Below are 23,978 nucleotides of genomic sequence, written 5' to 3'. Positions count from 1 at the left end.
TTAAACTCACGAATAAGTAAGACTATAAAAAAGCAAAAGAGTAAAAGCAATTTAGTGTCATAAATTAAGCTTACAACGAAGGTTAACCTATTATGGGGGTTGCCATTTGGTAGGAAAATGACTAGGTTTCTTTTATTATTTCCTGTGGTTGAAGAATAATGTACATACATCAGTGTTTTTGTAGGTAGGTACTGTGTTAATAATTCGCATACTGTTTGTTGCTGAACAAACAGTCTTCGTTGATGAACGAACAAGTGAAAATCTGTATTCACGTTCGTGTTCGGTTTGTTTGCGAAAGGACTACATTTTGGCAGACCTATATTATTAAGGGAGAGGGAGAGAGAGAGGGAGGGAGAGGGAGAGAGTGAGGAAGAGAGAGAGAGATAGAGTGAGGGAGTGTTAGAGACACGTGTCACTTCAACAATATCGAGGCGACACCTGACTCCCTGCTGACGAACACCAAGCGTTGCCACCCTTTACCTGACATCAGGTACCACCATGATTACACAACCACCATTGCTCTAGAATTCATTTGAATTTATTCAACCCATTTCATAAACTCAGGAGCTGCCGTGACGGTTATGGCCATCATGATGTCGTCTATGAGCGTCGAGGTACTTCCTGCCATACAAGAAAGTATGACTTCTCTTCAAGCAAGGAAAACTCTTAGTACTGAACTCTCCTCCTTGGAGTCAAGAGTCATGGAGCTAACGAACAAGATGCAGAACATTTGACGAGGTACACGAACTATTGAAAATTTTTTCAGGAAATACGAAGCATTGGCACCTCCCTTGGCGCAGTTGGATGCATTGTTAAGGAATGCACTCTTAAGTTTGTTCTTCTTCGGGGACTTGGCCCAACATACCAGGCCTTCCGAACTAGTGGGAACACACACTCGCCTTCTTCCTTTGATGCCATAGTCGCTATGCTAAGATCCAAAGAAAATATGCTAACCTTTGGTGATTTGGAGGACGGTGAGGAGCAGCTGCCTTCGGATCAACATCAAACACACCCAAATGAAGGATGTGCAGGTCATGGACGTGGTCGTCATGGATCACAAACCTCCCACCAGCCAATGAGTGCGGATCCTTGAAGCCAGATTTGTTCAAAAGTTGGACATCGCGTGGATGTATGCTATGATCGCTTTGGACCACACACTCCCTGTAATGTGCCTCCATTACCAAGCACAAGGCCGAACTATCCTCCAGTTCAGACGTATTTTCTCTCTTTATGAGCCACATCCTCTACATCGACTCCTTCACAAACACACTAGTATCTAGACAGTGGAGCAACTCACCATGTCACTGCAGATCCTCAAGTCCTCAATCAATTAACACCTTATCAAGGATCATACAAACTCTTCATCGGTGATGGTTAAGGTTTGCCCATTTATGCTACCGAAAATTCAATTCTCTCTACAAAATTGCACAATATTCTTCTTCAAAATATCTTACATGTTCCTAAAATCACTAAGAGTTTATTGTCAGTTCGTCAACTTACCCTTGATAATAATGTTTGCGTTGAATTATCCGCATGATTGCTTTGTCAAAGATCAACGAACAGGGGCCACTCTAGTCAAGGGTGACATCCGGAATGGTTTACATCACCTGGCATCTCCAGCGCATCCACAGTATTTTGTCGGACAAGCCTCCTTGGAGCTTCGGCACCAGCAACTTGGTCATCCTGCTTCAAACATTTTGAAAAACATTATCTCACATTTTGGTTTTTGTTTGACCAACTTGCCTCGACCACACATTTGTGAATCATGTGCTATGTCGAAGGCCAAAAAATTACCTTATGGTCGCTCTCATCATGCTTTTTAGAGACCTGTGGAACTTATCCACGTCGATTTCTGGGGGCCTGCTCCCGTTACTTCTCATCTTGGATTTTCTTATTATGTTACTATTTTGATGGCATTCAGTAGGTATACCTGGCTATTTCCTCATAAAAGAAAGAGTGATCTATTGGACGCCTTTATTCTATTTCAAAAATCAGTTGAATAGGAATTCAATTGAAAAATTCAAGCTCTCCAATCGGACTAGGGTGGAGAATATAAGTCTCTACACCAAGCACTGCACAAGGAGGGCATTCAATATCGTATCTCCTGCCCCCATGCTCATCAACAAAATGGCGTTTCTGAACCCAAGCATCACTACATCATTGAAACTGCTCTCTCACTAATGCATCATGCACCCGTTCCATAGTGGTACTGGGATGAAGCTACTGCAACCTATCTTATCAATCGCCTTCCAATGACACAGTCACAGTTCAGATATCCCTTTGATGTACTTTGCAATCAACCTCCCAACTACAATTTTTTTTTAAAATTTGGCTGTCTGTGCTTTCCCAATCTCAGGCACTATGCAGCTTCCAAGTTGATCTCTCGATCCGAAAGATGTGTGTTTCTCGGTCATAGCTCTCCCATCATGGGTAAAGGTACCTCAATCTTCATACAAATAAAATTATCATTTCTAGAGACATCTTTTTTGATGAAACTATATATCATTTTCTTTTGGTACCCCTTCCATAGCACCCCTGCCCAATTCATGTTCAAGCCCTTCTTTTGTATCGCCCTGGTCAACATCACACTCTTTAGCCACTGAAAGTGAATCATCACACCATATCACCTCTCAGTCTCAACCATTAGAAGTAGAGTTGCCCATTGCAAAAACTCCTTCACCCAACACTGCTCCATCCAACATTACACCAGAAACCTCGATTCACACCACCACCTACATCAACACATCCCAAACTGTTTCGAAGAATTTCTGAGCTATATCACACCTCCATCAAATATCCTCTTCACTCATGCCATGTATCCATCAATCTTCCCACAGAACCCATGAATATAAACTCAGCTCTCTAGAATCCTCTCTAGCATAAAGCCATGTCTGAAGAATACTATGCCCTTATTAACAATCATACATGGGATCTTGTTCCTCCACTCTCCAACACAAAACTAGTTGGATGTAAATAGGTGTTTCATACAAAATTGCAACCAGATGGCTTCTTTGATCGGTGCAAAGCTCGCCTAGTCCCCCAAGGATTTAGTCAAACCCCAGATATTGACTATCACGAAAGTTACCATCCAATTCTGAAAATGACATCACTTCACATCCTTCTTTCTCTTGCTGCCAGTCACTGTTGGCACATTCATCAACTTGATACTTCTAACGCTTTTCTCCATGGTGAGCTTGCTGAAACCATTTACATGCGCCAACCTCCTGCGTTTGTATCTCCTCAACACATCACCATGTCTGTCATCTCTGAAAATCATTATATGGATTGAAACAAGTACCTCGAGCTTAATTTCAAAAGTTAAGTTCATTCTTTTCCATTCATGCTTTTACTAGATTTCGTACTGATTCCTCACTATTCTTTAAAATAACTTGCACGATACCACAATATATTCTTATTTATGTAGATGATATTTGAATTCTTAGTCCTCACTCAATTCTCATCTCTCAGAAAATTCACGCTTTACATAATCAGTTTGCAGTACCTGACCTTGGACCAGCTCAAAGTTTTCTTGGTATTCAGTTTCAGCACAATCAGGTAGGTCTCTCTCTCTATTAGGTAAGTTATGTCATCAAAATACTAAGGCCAAAATGGCCAACTGAAAACCCGTTAGCATTCCATGCTCATCAATGAACCAAACTAAATGAGAACTAAACTTAAATCTCGAATGTGATAGCACTGCCTACTGCAAAATTGTGGGTAGTTTGTAGTACTTGACTATTACTCATCCTGATATTGCATTTGCGGTTAATAAGGCATGCCAATATATGCATGGCCCTCAACCATGTCATTGGAGACATCTCAAACATCTTGTTCGTTACATTAAAGGTACTTTTCATTATTCCCTACAATTTTATGCTAACTCACCAAATACGCTCCACATCTTTGGCGATGCAGACTAGGTTGGTGACCATACAGGTCGAAAATTTACCAGCAGTTTTTTAATTTATCTAGGTTGCAACCTTATTAGCTGGGCCTCCAAAAAGCAGACTACTATTGCTTGCTTCGGCACTGAAGCGGAATACAAGCATGTAGCCAACGCCACTACTAAACTTATTTGGGTAAAATCTCTTCTTCAAGAATTACATATTAAAACCATCTTAACTTCCACACTTTTGTGCGAAAATATTGGCGCCACTTATCTTAGCAAAAATCCAGTATTGCATGCTCACACTACACATTGAAATTGATTATCATTTTGTCCGAGAATATGTTTCACAAGGTTCAATGCAGGTCTCTGTCATTTCCACACGTGATCAAATTGCTGATCGTCTTACAAAACCTCTTGCTCGCACTTGCTTCCGTCTTCTTCTATCCAAACTCAATCTTCAACCAGGCTTGAGCTTGTGGGGGGGGGGTGGTTAAAGAGATGTGTCACTTCAACAATATCGAGGTGGCACCTTTTCTGCCACTGACTGACACCAAGCGTCGCCGCCCTTAACATGAAATCAGGCACCACCATGATTACACTGCCGCCGCTGCTCCGTACTTCATTTGAATTTAATCAACCCATTTCATAAACTCAGGAACTTTTGTTCCTATAAATACCTGCACATCTTACTCTTCATAAATTACAGAACATTCTCTAAATCCTGCCTTCTATTCTTCTATCGTTTCTATTTCTAACAGGAGAGAAAGAGAGTGAGAGAGTGGGAGGGGGAGGGAGAGGGGAAGGGGGAGGCGGAGAGGGGAAGAGGGGGAGAAAGGGGGGGGGAGGGAAAGTAGGGGGGGGGGAGAGGGGGGGAGGGAGGGAGAGAGAGAGGGACAGAGAGGGAGAGAGAGAGAGAGGAGGCAGGGGGAGCGAGAGCGAGGGAGAGAGAGAGGGAGAGGGAGAGCGAGAGACAGGGAGGGAGAGAGGGAGAGAGCGAGGGGAGGGAAAGAGGGAGCGGGAAGAAGGGGGGAGGGAGAGAGGGTACTGTAAAAACGGTTTGCCTGTTCGCAAATCGTCATGGTTTTTACACTTTCGTGTTTGTTCACACATGGGAGAATGAACAAAACTTAAAATTTTTCCCATCCGTACTGTTTCATTTTTATTTAGAAAAGTGCACATTTTCCCCTGAGAAAGTTGGGCGTTTTTACAGATCAATGACATTCACTATTTAATTTCTTTCCACTACCGATAGATGCTAAACAATGTAAGCCTTATCTAGCTAGACATACCATTGTAATAAAGGAGTGATCGTTTAAGATTTTTCTCTGTAATGCACTAATGAACCAAACTATGGATGAAGAAATAATTGATCTCATAAATTAAAAAAAAATAGTATATTTCTGGGATAAATTTACAAAAACTAAATCTAAATTGCATTTTATAAAATTCATAAATGTGAGGCCAAATTGGATGAAACAGAAATATGGGAGTGCAGATATCCTAGGGTTCAAGACGATGTCCTGGTGACTAGGTTTCAGCACAATTCATTAGACAAATCTAGAGGAAAAAAGAGAGGGCATGCCAACTTTGTATAACATGAGGAAGTAAAATGCGGATTTGATCTTTTTCTTAAAATATGAATCTTGGACCTATAAATGGGGATATTTCCAATTCAAGTCATTTTTACTTTTAATGTATGACTTCTGTTATGTCTTTCCTGGAATGAAATCAGGAGTTAACATACATTTCAAGACAATGTCCTCATATTGTTCTTTGCCAGGGTCAAACCCAACTCAATTATTATTCAGACAAATTTGTGATAGTGACCTTATCTATTTAGATTTCTTGACGTTGCAAATCAGACTAACAAATACAATGCTCTTCTATCAAACTTTTATCAGATATGTAACATTATTCAGTCATCTGCTCAAGTATATGATCCTTATTGATAGTCCCTCTAAATGGATTGCTCTTCAGGTCCTGTGGTTTTGACCAGACCAATCACACTCTCTTTCTCTTCCCACTTTCAGCAAGTTACCTCTCAGACGAACATTAAAAAATGTATGAACGATGGGCCATGATCCACTTCTCTAGCCCTTAGCTGCTGTCTATTGTAGCTTGAAGATGATCATTCTATAATGCTAACATCAGCAGGGAGGAGGCGGCGGCAGCGGCCAGGGGAGGGGTAGGCGGCGGACGGGGCGATGACTGAGATAGTGGGCTCAGGAAAGTGGGGGGGGGGGGAGAAAGGAAACTGTATTGTCATTTACTACCTGCAAGGGCATAGTTCTTCATATGCATGTGTCAACCACATACTTCTTTATTGCTGGAGAATTTATTATCCTTCGGATCTCTTTGTGGATGTGACCAAATAATGAATAATTCAGAAAAAACTGTGGATAAGTGGGCCTTAATGTATACCTTTTTAACCTTTCACTTCAATCGTGTTCTTCCCAGGCATAATTCATTCTCCTCTACCTTCAACTTTTGACCAGCATATTACACAAACACCCATATCTCAGGAAAAAAACTACGAATAATTGGCGCCTGATCTACACCATCCATATAGCATGCACATGTCCGATGAGTGTAATTACTTATTGCCCAATAAATACATCTAAATTTCCCCTATTTCGTGTCACTAAAATTTAAGCATAGAAATTCTGGATCAGATCCAACCCTACCGGCAAATGGTGTATTAGTAATCACCACCCAATCAATTTTAGCTTAACCACGCCTCTCTCTTCAAGGTGACAATCCTGGATGGAAAGCTGAAACCTCAGCAAGTCCACAAACGTAGGATGTCTACCGTGAGAGAGAGAGAACTGGCAAAATGTGTTCCAAAATTATTGTACACGGATACGTACACTTGAATAAAACTAACTGGAATGTAATGAGACAAGGAAAAATTCTTCAACGAAGGAATAAAATCATTTCTCTCATACCTTTCGTTTCCCTTTTTGAAGACCAGTTAACTCTGTCTCGGCTTCCTTCAGCTGTGATCTAAGCATAGAAATACGCAGTTCCAGCTCCTGGACAGTGCCTCTGACAAACGATGTCTTGTATGGAGTCAAAAAGTTAACTGAAAATCTCTTCAGCGCATCAACCCCACACACCTGCCCAGAACTTTTCATCAGAGGCCAGAATGTAGAGAGAGAAAGCTATAATCAGGATTTTCTCTCCGTGTTGCTACCCAGTAGAGAAAGAAAGATAGATACAACAGACTTTCTCCCTATATCCACAAACTAATGGAGAGAGAAAAAAGATGGAAGTGGATTTTCTCTGGATACCCACAATCCAGTAAATAGAGAAAAAAAGGTACAGCGGATTTTCTCCTTGTACCCACTACTTTGTAGAGAGAGAAAGAATGATACAAGAGGAATTTCTCCCAGTACCTACTTCCCAGTAGAGGGAGAAAGAATGAAACTAGGGGAATTTCCCCAGGTACTCAATACCCAGTAGAGAGAGGGAGAAAGATACAAAATGATTTCCTCCAGGTACCCACTACCCAATATGGAGAAAGATAGGAGGGATTTTCCCCTGTACCCACTAGGCAATAGAGAGAGAAAGATACAAAGGGATTTTTCCCCTTACTGCTACCCAGTAAAGGGAGAAAGAAAGATATAAGGTGATTTTCCCCCGTGCCCCAACCAAATAAACGGAGGAAGAAAGATACAGGTGGATTTTCTCCCTATACCTACTACCCAGTGGAGATAGAAAGAAAGATACAAGAGACATTGTCCCTACACCCACTACCAAGTAGAGATAGAAAGAGGGATAGCATCACAGAACCTCTTCTGGGAGCAAGGGTAGCTTTGTAATGTTGAAATCATCATATAACATGTAGAATTGGTCGATATATTTCTGCTGCATACGCATCCGGGCTTTCAACAGCTTAGATTGGATGGCTTCAAAAAATGAAAATAACGAAATATGAGAATAGAAAAAATCAATACAGATTTAATAAGAGAAGGGAGATAATTGATTACGTTCGTCATCGTAGAGGACTTGGTTGATGATGATGTTGTGCGCATCTATCTCAAACTTAGCGAGTTCTTGGACAAGTCTCTCTGTTTCGTATAGGGAGAGAAACTCAGGAATGCATACACAAACGAAGGTCGTCATGTCCTGAAATACGATGTCAAACCCAAGCCACCGACAAATTATTTCTCGATTTCAGGTTCTATCCAATGCTTAGGTAGCGCATGTATTCAAAGGGAAGTCGGCCTTCATCATTCTAGATGTGCATGAGTGCGAGACAGGGTGGGAAGAGATGAAGAGATAAATAGAGAGGGAGGGTGAGAGATAAAGAGAGAAAGAGGGGGAGGGTGAGAGAGAAAGAGAGAGGGAGGGGAGAGATAAAGAGAGAAAGAGAAAGTGAGGGTGAGAGATAAAGAGAGAATGAGAGGGGAAGAGATAGAGAGAAAGAGTGCGGGAGGGTGAGAGATAAAGAGAGGATGAGAGACGAGAGATGTAGGGAGGAAGAGTGCGGGAGGGTGGGAGATAAAGGGAGGATGAGAGGAGGAGATATATATACAGAAAGAATGCAGGAGGGTGAGAGATAAAGAGAGAGAGAGATCGAGATAGAGAAAGCTCACTGGATCTCTGAACTGCCTATTCACTTGCTCAATCACATCTTTCATTCCCTCAAGCCTGCCTGCAAGCGCATCATCACTCAGTTCATCTTCCATTCCAAAGAGCCGAGAAACCTACCACAGGAACCAAATTAAAAAAATAGTTAAATAAGATGCCAAAAATAGAAAATTAAAAAACCTCGAGCACCTGACTGAACAAGCCACCGAATTTGTTTTTCAAGGCCATAAACTTTGACAATCCCTTTTCCAACGTAGATGGAAACTGTAACAGTCGCAGAGTATGGCCCGTTGGTGCTGTATCAAATACTATAACTGAGTAATCCATTGTTTGAACTAATCTGCATTAAATAAAAGGACTTATGTAAATAAAAAAATAGAATTTCCAAATAGAAAAAGAATAACCAAAGTTTTGGTCTCCAAACAGAAAAATTGAAGGTATGAATGGAAAAAATTGGCAATTTTTTTTCAACATTGATTAGTGAACTTATCAAATATTTTCCTTAAAAACTTGATGCTCACAGCACTCATTTTCTGGCAAATTTTACGAATAACATAAAAAAATTAAAGTTCGGACCCAAGTCAGAGTACTAACTCCTCCACAGGTATAAGTCTGATACGATCCCAGTAAGAGTATATGAAAGAAGAAAGAGAGGAGGCCAGAAAGGCAGCGGGCCAGCTGGCGCTGAGCTGGCCAAATAACAACCCTTCTTGAAAGGGTAGTTAGTTAGGAAATAAAAGAGTATAAATAAGGAGCGAAGGGGGAGAAGAAGGGACGGAGCATTTCGGGTTTCTTGAGCAAGGGGTCGGGAGGAGCAGAGCTGCATTCGGCGAGCTGCCTCTACGGTGATCTTGAGAAGAAGATTCGAAGGCGACGTGGACTTGTACCAGAGTACGAGGAGCGGAATCAAGATCCTTCTGTAAGTCTTAAATTCCAGCAGTTGCTTTTACCATTTGGGACTGCATCGTATCATTGGTATCAGAGCCGCGATCTTGGCTTTCCAATGACGTTGAAAGAGGTGGAAGCGAGATTGGAGGCGAAGGAGGTGGAAATGGGCGAAATGAAAGAGGAACAAAAGAGGTTAGGGGAAGAAATGAAATTGTTGCGAGATGAAGCAAAGGAAAATGGTGAAATGCTAAGGCAAGTGCTCAGAAGTCTAGCAATGCTGAATCAAGGTAATGCACCAGAAGAACGACCGAGTATGGACGCCGGCCAGACAAGTAAGAAGAAAGGGAAGAGTCCTACAATGGAATACGTGGATACCAGGAAGGAAGCGCCCATAGATAATGCAAATCGAGCACAAATGCAGCTAGCCAGAAGTAAGATGGAAGCACCTAAGTTTCGGGGAGATGACGTAGAAGGGTGGGTAAGAGGAATGGAAAGATTTTTTCAGGTTCAGGAAGTGCTAGAGGAAGATCTTATTGATGTGGCTATGGCCAACCTCGAGGGTGAAGCATTGCAATGGTATCTGTGGACGACGGATCGTTACACATTTACAGGGTGGAACGATTTTAAGATTCAAATAGGAAGGAGGTTCGACGAAACACTGGGCGATAATATCAAGCATCAGTTCATGGACATCAAGCAAACAGGGACCGTAAAAGAGTACAGAAAAGAGTTCGAGAGGTTATCTGTTTATCTGCCACCCATGCCTGAGGACATAATGTATGACAGTTTTTTGAAAGGACTCAAGGTCGAAATCCAGACAGAAATGGACGTTGAAGAATTCTTGGGACTGAGAAGATTGATGGACTTGGCGTTGAAGACAGAGAAAAGATTGAAGGCCTTATGGCAAGCATGGGAGCACCATTGCATGGCAAGAGGAGAACATCGAGCAGTGGTCCACGTTTCCAAGGGAGTAAGGCTACCAACATCGGTCCATCAGGAGCGAGTGGAGGCAACTTTTCCTCGACTAAGTGGAGAGAATCAGAGACCCAACAAGAGGCGCATACAGGAAGAAAATCATGCTCACTGGTGAGGAATTCCAGAAAAGGAGGAGAAGGGACTGTGCTATAACTGTAATGAGAAGTTTGGTCCGGGTCACGGTGCAAGAAGACCTTACAGATTGTGATTGTGAGCGAGGAAGAACGTGACAATGGCGAACCAGACGCAGTTGCTATCTTAGAAGTCGAAGAGGACAACTCTCCAGAAGCACAATTATTGTCCGCACATGTCTCACTTAATTCCATGTTAGGATGGAATAATCCCAGATCGATTAAATTGATGGGGAAATTGAATGGCAGAGAAATCATAGTGCTTATTGACAGTGGGGCATCTCACAATTTCTTGGGTACAGGACTGGTGGAGGAGTTTCAATTTCAATGTGATACCTCTGTTTTGTTTGAGGTAACTTTGGGCAATGGGGAGACCAATAAAGGCCAAGGTCTATGTTTGGGAGTCAAGCATACACTTCAGGGGATAGAGATGAGTAGTGACTTTTTACCTTTCCCATTGAAGGGCATCGACATGATATTGGGTATGGCGTGGTTATCCTCTCTGGGCTGGACTCATATCCATTGGGAGAAACATATCTTAAAATTCAGAAGAAGGGAAGAGGTGGTTACCTTAAGAGGAGATCAGAGGTTGACCAAGACGCACATAAATCCTCATTCGGCCGATAAAGAGATGAAGAGGAGTCAATTTCTGATGATGGAATTATATCGCCTAGACCATTGTGTCACCTTGCCACAAACGCTATCAGAGAAGGGGTTAGAAGAGAAACTCAGACTAAGTTTCCCCAGGGTCTTTGAACCACTGACGGCTTTACCGCCTGAAAGACCAACAGATCATGCTATACAACTGTTACCCCAGGCCCAGCCCATCAATCAACGACCATATAAGTATTCATTTTTGCAGAAGGATGAGATTGAGAAACTGGTACAGGAGCTGTTGAAGGCAGAATTCATTCGACCGTCACATAGTCCCTTCGCAAGCCCAGTCTTACTGGTTAAGAAGAAAGATGCCGGATGGCGATTTTGTGTTGATTACCGTGCACTTAATAAAATAACTATACCAAATCGATATCCAATTCCTGTGGTGGAAGAATTATTGGATGAACTCCATGGCGCATTATTGTTTTCCAAGTTAGATCTGAAATCGGGGTATCATCAGATCAGGATGAAAGAAGAGGACGTTCATAAAACTGCATTTAAAACCCATGAAGGGCATTATGAATTCGGTTATGCCCTTTGGGCTTATGAACGCCCAGCTACATTTCAATCTCTTATGAACCACCTGTTTCATCCATTACCTCAGAAAATTCTTACTGGTGTTTTTTGATGATATATTGATTTACAGTAAGTCATTGGAAGACCATGAGTCACATTTGCAACAAGTCTTTACTGTCCTGGCTGATAATGATCTTCATGTGAATCCCAAAAAGTGTCAATTGGCTTGCAATCAGTTGGAATTCCTGGGGCATTGGATTTCTCATCAAGGAGTTATGGCAGATAAGAGCAAGGTGGAGGCGATGGTGAGCTGGCCCGTACCGAAGAATCTCAAGCAACTGCGAGGGTTCTTGGGTTTGACAGGGTATTATCGCAGGTTTGTCAAAGAGTACTCCTTGAAGGCCGCCCCTTTAACAGCATTGCTGAAGAAAGATGCATTTGGGTGGAATGTAGACGCGCAAGCTGCATTTGATCGACTTAAACTAGCAATGAGTTCTACTCCAGTGTTGGCCTTACCAAATTTTGAATTACCTTTTACCATCGAGACGGATGCATCAGGAGTAGGCATTGGTGCTGTCCTCATACAGAATGGACGACCCATCGCTTATTTTAGTCAGGTCCTTCCCAAGCGGAGCCAAGTCAAATCTGCTTATGAACGTGAATTGATGGCTATTGTCCTGTCCGTGCAGAAATGGCGACACTATTTGACACATTTGCCTTTCATTATCCGCACCGATCAGTACAGTCTTAAATACTTATTGTGTCAGAAGCAGATTCAGGAGCCGTACAGCAAATGGGCTTACAAATTACTGGGGTTTAATTTCGAAATTAAATATAAACCAGGGAAGAGCAATGTTGTAGCTGATGCATTATCCAGGGCCCCATCATCATTGGAAGTCAATGCATTGCAAGTGTCCAGGTTCCAGCTATTAGACCAAGCGATCATCCAACAGGAGGTGGGTCAGGATCTGAAATTTCAAAAAGTAATTAAGGAGTTGCGACTCAGTCCATTTTCCTATCCAAAGTTCAAATTATACAAGGATACCCTACTGTACAAGGGACGACTGGTGCTTACGGGGACTTCTTCATTACTACCAAAAGTGTTACAGACCTATCATGATTCAGCACTGGGGGGGCATACGGGATGCAAACGAACCTATAGGCGCATTGCTCAAGACTTATACTGGCCACGCATGAAAGATCACATAAAGAGATATGTGAATCAGTGTCATATTTGTCAAACTAACAAGATATCTTCCCTCTCACCTGCTGGGTTATTACAAGCTCTACCCATTCCTGAACGCATCTGGGAAGACATATCGTTAGATTTCATAGAAGGGCTGCCAACATCACACGGATTCAACTGCATTATGGTGATTGTGGACAGACTGAGCAAGTATAGTCACTTCCTACCACTGAAACACCCATTTACTGCCCGAGATGTAGCTGACATCTTCGTCCGAGAAATTGTACGCTTGCATGGGATACCCTCCTCAATTGTTTCAGACAGAGATAAAATCTTTACCAGTATGTTCTGGAAGGAGTTGTTCCGCTTGCAAGGCACCACATTATGCATGAGTTCCTCGTACCACCCCCAAACAGATGGGCAAACAGAGGTGGTAAACAGATGTTTGGAATCATATTTACGCTGTTTTGCTGGTGAGAAACCGAAGTCTTGGTCCAAGTGGCTCCATTGGGCAGAGTTCTCTTATAATACAGCTTTCCATTCATCCATTCAGATGACACCTTTCAAAGCAGTGTATGGGAGGGACCCACCAAAACTTTTGTACTATGGGACCCCTTCATCTCCACTTGAGTCTGTCGACACTCTATTAAAAGAGAGAGATGATACTCTGAAAGTGATAAGAAACAACTTACTAGCGGCGCAATCCAGCATGAAACGCTGCGGATAAGCACCGAAGAGACCTTGAGTTTCAGGTGGGGAACAAGTGTATCTTCGATTACGTCCCTACCGCATGAAGTCCTTAGCAAAAGGATCAATGAAAAGTTATCTCCAAAATATTTTGGTCCATTTCGGATCTTACAAAGGTGGGGCCTGTGGCCTACAAACTAGAACTGCCAGACAGTTGTTCCTACATCCGGTGTTCCATGTATCTAAACTAAGGAAAGCAGTGGGTCCAGGCAGGGTCACGCAATTACTGCCTCCTTCATTTACTGATGATTTTGAGTGGCAGCTATCTCCAGCAGAGGTGGTGTCGGCTAGGAGACGGAATGGACAAGTGGAAGTGTTGATTAAATGGAAAGGGCTTCCAGAAGAAGATGCATCATGGGAACCTCTATCAGTCATCCGAGGGCAATTCCCCGACATCCACCTTGGGGACAAGGTGATAGTCGATGAGGGGGGAAATGATACGATCCCAGTAAGAGTATATGAAAGAAGAAAGAGAGGAGGCCAGAAAGGCAGCGGGCCAGCTGGCGCTGAGCTGGCCAAATAACAACCCTTCTTGAAAGGGTAGTTAGTTAGGAAATAAAAGAGTATAAATAAGGAGCGAAGGGGGAGAAGAAGGGACGGAGCATTTCGGGTTTCTTGAGCAAGGGGTCGGGAGGAGCAGAGCTGCATTCGGCGAGCTGCCTCTACGGTGATCTTGAGAAGAAGATTCGAAGGCGACGTGGACTTGTACCAGAGTACGAGGAGCGGAATCAAGATCCTTCTGTAAGTCTTAAATTCCAGCAGTTGCTTTTACCATTTGGGACTGCATCGTATCAAAGTCCTATTTTTACCATGAGCGTTCAGTTTTTTTAAGGTATGTCAACCAGTAAAATAGCCGAAAGGGAAGTATTATCAAGCCATACTATCCTTTAAAAAAAAAATAACAAGCCTCATTTAAGTACTAGTTTCTTGCAATATTTTATGAAAAGCATAAAAAAATTCGAGTTCAGGTCCAACTCATGGTACTGCTGACTACTCCACGAGTATCTCCCATTTTTACCATAAATCATACAAAATTTCCACGAAATGTATTCCATTGATGCATTCAACTGGAGAGCAGCAAAACAAAATTTTCGAGTGGAACTTTAGAAGGAAGAATCGTATATCCACATAGAACTTGGACAAGAAGAACCTACTTCAGCATCTCAGCGAAACTCATAGCCTCGTCGATCCCCGGGATTGCATTCGTCAATTCAGAGAGAAAGCTATCCATCCCTTCTATGTTGGGAAGTTCATCAGTCTCAAGCTTTGGGTCCACCTCCTGCATTAATGATAGTTTTCAGAGGCCAAACTATCATAACAATCTATACTTAAGAAGACGACGAATTTTCTTGGCATTCATGTAAATGAGAAATTTGGGGGTTTCGAAGCGTCAGCATTCTTAATCGTCCGCAGGCCTTTCTAGCAGTGTGTAAACAATTAAAAAATATTTCTCTTTTAATCCTACCGAAGCATTTCTAAGATACGATGATATTTATATCATAGGAATGCGTGAAGATCCAAAACATCAAATATCTAATTCAGCAAGGAAAGTTGAATTTAAAAAAGTCAATAAGTGAAAGGTGAACAATCCTTTCATTGAAAAGACCAGGGATTCCAAAAGTTAGAACAGTACATAAAGATGAATCATTTCGCAAGTACAATAAGATAACATCACCTGAACTAGCGAATTGGCATGCAACGGCAAATGTAAAGAAACCAAAAAAAAACGATGATTTCCAGGAGAGAAGACTGATGATTAGAAGATCAGGGATTCCAACCGTTAAGAACAGTACATACAGATGTAACATTGCGAAACTACGATAAGATACCAACACCCTTTTTCTTTAAAGAAGACAACAACGCCTGAACAAGAGAATTGGCAAGCAAAGGCAAACATAAAAACACGAAAAAAAAAGGTGATTGCCAGGAGAGAAGAGATCAAACGATTAAATAAAAACTGGGTTTTCCCCAAAAAACGCGATTAATTCAACAGGAGGTCGAATTCATCAACGGCTGGCGACTTCACCATGGCGTAAAGGTTGGTGAAACCATTGACAAGGGTGGGGATCTTGGTGAACCGCTGCTGGAAGGCGTCGCTGAGATTGTGAGCGGGATCGGTTGAGATGATTAGAACAGACTGTCGCTCGGCGGCCAGCAAGATCGACAAGATCGAACTACACGTTGTCTTTCCCACTCCTCCCTTCCCCCCCACGAAAACCCACTTCAGACTCTTCTGCCTCAACAGGTTTCCCACCGTCCCCTCCGGCGCCGTCGCCTCTGCCGCCATCTCCGCCTTCTCAATCTCACAGGGAGAGAGAGAGAGAGAGAGAGAGAGAGAGAGAGAGAGAGAGAGAGAGAGAGAGAGAGAGAGAGAGAGAGAGAGAGAGTTAGATGTTCTTGAACTGGACAAGAGGGAGGAGTTATAAACTGGGTAACAAGTATGGGGCCAAATTAGCCCAACAACAGTAGCAATTATTAAGGAAATGAGTGGCTTTTTTTCTTTAGTGATTGTGCTTAAAAAAAGGATTGTTCATTGTCATTACTTGTACTTGTTTCTTAGAATTAAAATTTTATGTACAGATATGATAAATGGGAAAGATTGCCTTCTTTTTCTGTAGTGAGAGTGTTTGAAACTAATAGTCTTGTTCATGGAAGGGTGTTTACAAAAAAGCATTGTTCATTGTCACTGCTTGTTTATTAGAATTAAAACTTAATACATGGAAGTGCCACACTGCATGGTAAATGGGAAAGAGAGCCTTTCTTGAGCAGTGATAGAGCTTAAACTAATGGTCAAAATTTGAATTATTTGTTTATTAAATTTTTTTTTAATCAAGCTATTATTGATGGAAGTGGAGGGTACGCAGTAGGACATTTTAAAAAGCTTTTCAATTATGAATTCAAAGGGTTCTTTCACCGAATACCCTTATCTAATTGTGTTGCAATTTGATTCTATTCCTGTCATTCCTCATTTGATTTGCTCTATTCTTAGCAAAACAACTTTACCAGCGTTGTGAACAATTAAAAAGAGACAGTGTGGAGGTATAAATATGTTATACAATTCAAATAATTTACTTCATGTTGTATTTTTCTTGAAGAATTTTCCCTATAAAAGTTAAAGCACAATATCATTAGAAAAGAAAAGAATTATATAAATCATAATTTAGCTCTATTTGTTTAAAAAATCAGCTACCAGCCTAAAATTACGTATAAAACAGAAAGAATAGTATATATACATGCGTAAAATGTTTTCAAGACAGTATACAAATAGAAGAGGAAATTAAAGAATACACTACACTATATAAATTTCATATTCTTTGGACATTCAAAGATTTTGACCCTACTATACTTGAAATATAATGGTTGCATACATTATCAAAAAGTTTTTACCAATTTTGTTGATTCTTCAAAACATGATCAAACCCATTTATGCAAAAATGACCCCAAAATTAGAAAAGCTTTGTTGACAAACATCATGAAATTTAACACCGGCCAATAACTTCTACAAGCCCTCATAATTATTTAAAATGCCTCGTATAACTTGGAATTGAAATTTGAAGTGACATTAAGCATTATGATCTAAAAAATCCTTTTTAACGGGATAGAGATATCCAGGCCAAAAGATGAAAAAAATTATATCATTATACTGGATTTAGAGTTTATAGTGAAAAACATACTAGCACAGGGTGTGAAATTGAGCACCAACACTGGGTATTGAGAATTTCATTTTTGTCTCAAAAACCACGATATCTGCATTTTTCGAATCGTAACATGTAGGAAAAGGCTTACACAAAAGTTTGCAACATCTCAATAATTTATAATTGTAACATGCTAAAGTTCTGAGATAATCTTTTGATGTGTTTACTATCTCAAAAAGGCTACAAGATAATCTAAAATCTGGATTTCCATACACTTTTACAAAAATAAGACAGAATTAAGATGGAGAACGAAATAAATTTCAAGTACTTACAAATGAAATAAATAAATATTATGTCTAAATAATGTTTTAATCAAAATAATTAAGTGAAAATTATTCTACCTAATTTCTGATAAATTCATAGAATAAAATTATTTTCTAACATAAAAAATTCATTCAAATTAATACACCTTAAAATACTCATTATCGCATGAAATTAAAAATATATTATAATACTGGTTTTGGCTTACAAAGAGACTCCAAAGTGATGAAGATGTGCTGTAATATTGGGATGAGTGTATTAGGAAGAAACCCCAAGTAAGAAAATACAGTTTCACTAATATAAAATATTATATCCTAAATGAAGGAAATTCCAACCGCATTAGAAAATTGAATCCAGAATGATAACATATCGATCTTAAGACAATATATCTATCACAATCCACATATCTTGTTTTTATATAATGTACCTTTAGAATGTGATTAAACTATGATTGAATATTCTTTGGACTGGCTCTTTTGTCCTCCTTGAATATATATAAATGGTATTATAAGATATCAAATTTTTTATTACTTTACTAGACCAGTAGTCTTGAAAACTTAGGAATACTAATTTTATAAGGCACACTTGAATCATGCATTCATATTTATCTATAGGCCATAAACTCAATTTAGGGTTTAAATTATATCATTTTTTTAATCAATTAAATTTGCAAACCTTTACTTACATAAAAAGGATCTAGGTTGGAATGTGTAATTATTGTCTTCACAAGAAAAATTGATTAAGAATTTAGCACCCCATAAATGATGATTAAAGAGATGAGATAGATTACTTATAAAATACATCACAGTGAGGTGACGGAAATGACACGGTGAAAATGTGATAGTTAATACTCAATAAGATTAAGAGAATTAATATAAAGATAGTAGATAGGAGATAGTGATAGGAGAGATAGAATGAGAAAGAGAGAGACTAAGGACGAAGTGACAATGTCAAGATAAGAAGACATGTGTGGCTATAAATACTGATTCAAGTGGGATAATGGCTGGATGATGAGACATATGGGTATGAATTATATACTCTTGTATATACTGATAACAGAGAGGGAATGACAGAGAGAAGGGGGATAAAGTGAGGTTATGATGATTGGATAACATGGACAGAGAGATAGGTGTGCATGGATATATATTTAAGTGGATTAATGGAGGTGATAGGAAATGATGTGATAATACCATGATATAGATATAACTTTATGATGATGACAAGGATGGATCAATGTTAAACAAGAAGATTTACCTTAGGTTTTTACGCTGTGCCATGACCAAAACTTTTTTTGGCTTTTTGTTGGCTTCTCAACTTCTTTTTTCTCATACTTAATTTCTCCAAACACCAAGAAATCACTTGATGGATCTCTAAAGTCACTATCCTTCAAAATGCCTAGAAATGTAGGAAGAAAATTCAAGGATGTTTTTTACGACTACCAGCACTTCAATTTACAAATTCAAGGACATAAATAAAATAGGGGAGAAATACAGAGATGACCTCAATATTTCAGCTCCATTTGCCTTTTGGACCATCATATATCAAGGTTTAAATTTAGAGAAGTCCTGACAGTCTATTTGATTAAATAATCTATCCCTCCTCGTCAATGGCGTTGTTGTCTTAACTTTATCAGTTTGATAGTTCCAAATCCTTAGTATTCCTGAAATTTTATTTCCAATTATGGTCTCAAATTACACGCCTCCCTTGATTAACGACGAAAAAAAATGACATGTGTCCCAGAGTAAAAAAGACAAAGTAAAAAATGATTGGATTTGTGCATGGCAGTGTGTCAACATGTTCTACATCTATGTGTTATGTGATAGTATCGGATAAAATGGGGCCATGTGTTGCTGTCATACAAAAAACGTGTGCAATGATTAAATAATAAACGAATGCGGTTCTGACATTGTTTGCACCTGCCACATCATGGCGCATTCCCTTTTCTACAAATGATAACCTAATACATTTGTATTATGAAATTTACAACTTGTGGAGAAATCAATACAAATTAATGCACATATTTTAAGTGTCGGCATGCGTCCCTCTTTCTGGTTCTTTGATGTCACATTTATAGCAATTTTAATCAATCCTTTTTTTTCATTTGGTCCATGTCACACGAGTTGGGTTCTAAAGGCCTTGACATGGATGAATAAATCAAAACGATTCACAGCGAAAGACTTGAACGAATCGAACGGCATCAACAAAAACATGAAACAGCGTACCTTTCCACGGATCGTATCCATGATTTCTTAGATCCCGGAGTGAGCCGAGTCGATCTGCTCACGTGTGCAGCCTCTAGACGTATCCATGCTGTCCTCGGCACGTCGGATCTCCTCCTTCTCGTTGACGAGCCCCGTTCTTTCTCCGTCAACTTCGTTACGTCATCCCGATCAGATCAGGGAGGGAGAGGGGGTGTTGAGAGATGGGAGAAGAAGGGGAAAGGCCCCTGAACAATTCTGGCCTGGGTGAATTTCATTCAGGGCCTTCCCCTATTTATACTAAGTGGGTATTTTTCATAAAAAACCCCAAAACTTAAGTATATCTTCCAACGTCCAAAAGACCATTTGCGTGTGACCCTCTAGGCCCATGTATCAGTTTAGTTAACGACTCCAATGGCCCAATAACCTTTATTGGACTTCCAAATTAGTTAACTATATCATCATATAAATTAATTAATGTCGGATCGATTTAACCCAATTGATAGGTCGAGTCCCCGACACGTGGGGTGCCAAGCTACACCTCGTGTCCTAGAAGATACAAAGGAGTGTGTATCGACTCGCTCATGGAACCTGTTCGTCATCAGTTACCGTGTATGTATAATCCCTCATCTACTTGACGCTGCTTAGATGAGTTAGGGTATGGTCAACTTTCAAACCCTAATCGGTCATCCGAGTTAGTACTGATGAATTCAAAAATCATCGAAGAACTCTTCTATGATATTTTACTACCTTGGGCAAGGACTTCATCGCATCATCTTCCTTGAGCTGTCACCTCTTATACTGAGGATGGAGGATCCCATCTTGTCCACTCTATCATCTTCGTGAACTTCTTAATGTATCCGAACTAAGACCGTTTAGAATCCCATGATTAGAGACTCGTTGGCCATAGTCAAAGTACAACCGTCCATCCACAAGACATCTTTGGTGTCTCAGTTCTAAGGACCACTTACACAACCGTGACGTGAATTGACCTGATTGAAATTTCGGTATAATACTATTCAGGGATTTATATGGATCAATTCAGTGAACTCTTTCCACTAAAGAGCACCCACTATATATCCTTAGTGTCTCCACACTAATGGCTACGGGAGCAACCATACTCATCATATGAGTGAGGCTAGATAGTGCTATTCTATCCGGATACTTGGATGTCCTTCTCACGTATCCTTTGAATAGGAATGTTTAGAACACATGCTTAAAGACTAGTGATCTCCGTATTACGATCTTATCATAATTCACTAAGTTCGATCATGTATTTATGGACTTCATTATACGCATCACACATGCACTATAATGAATATGTTCTACTAATGAACATGGAACAAGATGTGGAATGCGTGATTGGCTTGCTGGCCACATATATTTCCATCAACCCATATGCATAAAAAATAAAATATGCATCAACTCGTGATTGGTCATAATGACTTCGTTATTTGCGATGCCATAATGACATATTTTCACAATGATTACCTGTAATAAACATTGCAGAAAAATGCGTTTCATTGCCATGTTAGCAATTCAAATGGTGATACATAGTAGGGTGGAAACATAACAACATGGACTCTAAAATAATTTCCATGAAATAAATTCAAAGTTTTATAATGTAATAAATTATTATTTATATGGATTTAATGTCAGAACAATATAGACTAAATCATCCTGATTTAGAAAATACTTTATTTAAGGATATGATGTCAAAAAATCATTGAAATACCCAAAAATCCAAAATAATAATAATAATATCACTCTGAAATATATTTAATCATTTTAGGCATGACAAGACAAAAACATAATCATTTTAATGCAGAAGAACATATATATTTCAACTTTTAACCAAATAATTAGCGTGCTATCTATAGGAAACTGCAGCTAAAATTTAGGTATCCAGATAAACAATCTTTTCATAATAGATATGTTTATGGAAATACACACATGATTTTCAGTACCAACATAGGATAATGAATATTCTATCCACACAGATATATTATAGTTGAGATTGTTGTTCAACTTCCAAACATAAGCAAATCAACAAACATCAAACATTCTAAATTTGATTCATCACTCAATTTCATGTCACTACTTGAATAAGTGCACTGCCATGAAGCAAGTTGCAAAAATGAGTGCACTCCCACTATATTTATTGGAAAATTTACATTTAGTTTATTTTGGGCATAAAATAATTGAAATCACAGATCACATGGAAAATTTAACAGATCACTTTGAAAATTTATAGAAAGTTCAATGTCTTGACTGGATTACCTAGAGTATACCTTGGTTAGTATTGGGCCAAATTTAGCCCAACAATAGAACTTCATTAGTGGGCCACAGGAGAGATTATCAAGGAAAGGAGAATAAACCTCTAAAATAAAATTTTAAATTATTTTAAATTTAATACTGTTTTAAATTTAAAACTTTAATATCTATTCAAAGATTAATATTTTAAACCTATTTTTTGCGATATATTTCTGCATACATCAACAAAATTTTTTTCTACTTATAATGACTCCTCAAAACATGCTAAACCTCATTTGCGCAAAAAATGAACTAGTCCTTGAGCAACAGATAGTAATACGCCACATAAGACATCTCTTGAACACTTTTTTTTAGTTCATAGAAAAATATACTGCAAATTTAACTACTAGATATTTATCTAAATGAAATATTTGAAGGTACTTGAGATAAACAGAAAGAGTCAATTCAAGATTAAAATACATGCTTACAAATTTGGCCATTTGGAGACTTAGGATTTGAATCTGTTCCACTTCAAATATAGGGGTTGCATGCATATAAAAAATTACCAAATTCATCAATTCCTCAATACATTCTCTGATAATAATATATCATATATTTCAGATCCCGAAGAAATATCATTGGTTCATGATGGAAAATCTGATAGCTTCTAAAATGCCCCTCCTATTTCTTTTAGATGGGTTATATCTTGGAATGTACATTTCGGACAATATGAAACACTATGATCTAAAAATAGACGTTTAAATTGAATTGACCATCCGAAAATTTAGATTGCTCTTTGAGGCCAGAGTGCAAAACATGCTGGCACAAGGACTGAAATAGGGACCAAAGATGAGGATTGAGAATGCCATTTTTCTGCATTTACACTTAAACATACACGTTTTCTGTAGTCAGCATGGCTATTCAGAGATTAAAATTTTTGACCCTATTTTTCTCGCAATAGAATGCTGCATACATAAAGTAACACAGCATTTATTTATGGCATAAATATTTGATATACCAATGATATAAATTTTCTAGGGATGTTCTTGTGAAATAATCCCTGAGGAAAAATGATTTTGCTGCTATTAAAATAATTTATTCTATTTTCCCCCAAAAACTTCTCAATGTTTTTCTGTTGACACATCAATTGACTTCTCAAACCTTATTTTTAATCTAGTAAAAAACACTCAATTTATGTGATACTTATTCCCTCATGAAACATAAATTTATTGCAATTTAATAATAAAAGTCAAATCTTCAATGTACAGGTACGAGTGGTATGAAAAAAACAGAGAAGGGAGAGTTGAACAAGTGAAATTTTTCTAAAATTCTTAAAAAGGTTTTTAATTTATTTAACATGAAAAAATGAAGACTTTATCTTGACCTTAGGAACTATTTGATAACATATAGATTTTATACACACATTAAATAAAGTTTTCTTTCTTTTCAAAAACCTTTAACTGCTAGTGGGTCACTGTCAAATGTGGTGAAGCCCACAATGAGGATGATCCAATGTGGCCTACGAACGCATACTCTTAAATGTTAGCGTACTCTTAAATGTTATTTTATATGAATGTAATATATTCATAGATTAGAAGGCTATTAAAAAATATTTCATCAATTTAATACAATAAAAGATGTTGGACCTTAAAGTTTTTATTTATTTGTTTTAATTTTACTATGACATTATTGGAAGGTTAGAAACTTCTTCCAGACACCTTTTTATCGAAAGATCCATCATATAAAGTTTTTTAACACGGACACCTTTTTATCGAAAGATCCATCATATAAAGTTTTTTGAAGTATAAAGTTAAAAGAAAGACATTAAATTATTAGGGACTTACTTCCATGTTAATGTAAGATAATATTTTTGGTCCTATTAGAGAATAAGAATGAGAGATTTCCAACCATCAAACATCTATTAATTTGATTTTATTAAGCACAAAAATGACAGCGCAAGATATGATTGAAAAATGGCAAATCACCAAC

The 23,978-nt window shown here is 39.0% G+C and overlaps 1 protein-coding gene across 1 annotated transcript; it reads right to left on the bottom strand.

Annotated features, from left to right (window-relative positions):
- Positions 1–6,587: 6,587 nt before the first annotated feature.
- LOC144710524 (P-loop containing nucleoside triphosphate hydrolases superfamily protein) lies at positions 6,588–15,920 on the bottom strand. The gene is made up of 7 exons (XM_078584333.1): positions 15,609–15,920; positions 14,737–14,861; positions 8,672–8,822; positions 8,488–8,598; positions 7,879–8,017; positions 7,682–7,797; positions 6,588–7,005 (listed from the first exon to the last, which is right to left on the bottom strand). Exons 1-7 carry the CDS (start codon positions 15,867–15,869, stop codon positions 6,829–6,831), a joined length of 1,080 nt encoding a protein of 359 aa, XP_078440459.1. The 5' UTR covers positions 15,870–15,920; the 3' UTR covers positions 6,588–6,828.
- Positions 15,921–23,978: the final 8,058 nt, after the last annotated feature.

The sequence above is a fragment of the Wolffia australiana genome, chromosome 12 (assembly GCF_029677425.1).
Source record: "Wolffia australiana isolate 7733 chromosome 12, ASM2967742v1".
Taxonomy (NCBI): domain Eukaryota; kingdom Viridiplantae; phylum Streptophyta; class Magnoliopsida; order Alismatales; family Araceae; genus Wolffia; species Wolffia australiana.
This window is presented reverse-complemented; position numbering and strand designations above follow the sequence as displayed.

Coding starts and splice junctions, on each gene's coding strand:
- LOC144710524 (XM_078584333.1), bottom strand. CDS start 15,869: ATGGCGGCAGAGGCGACGGCGCCGGAGGGGACGGTGGGAAACCTGTTG. Junction 14,862..15,608: donor TCACCAACCTTTACGCCATG/GTGAAGTCGCCA, acceptor TCATTAATGCAG/GAGGTGGACCCAAAGCTTGA. Junction 7,798..7,878: donor AGTCCTCTACGATGACGAAC/GTAATCAATTAT, acceptor CATTTTTTGAAG/CCATCCAATCTAAGCTGTTG.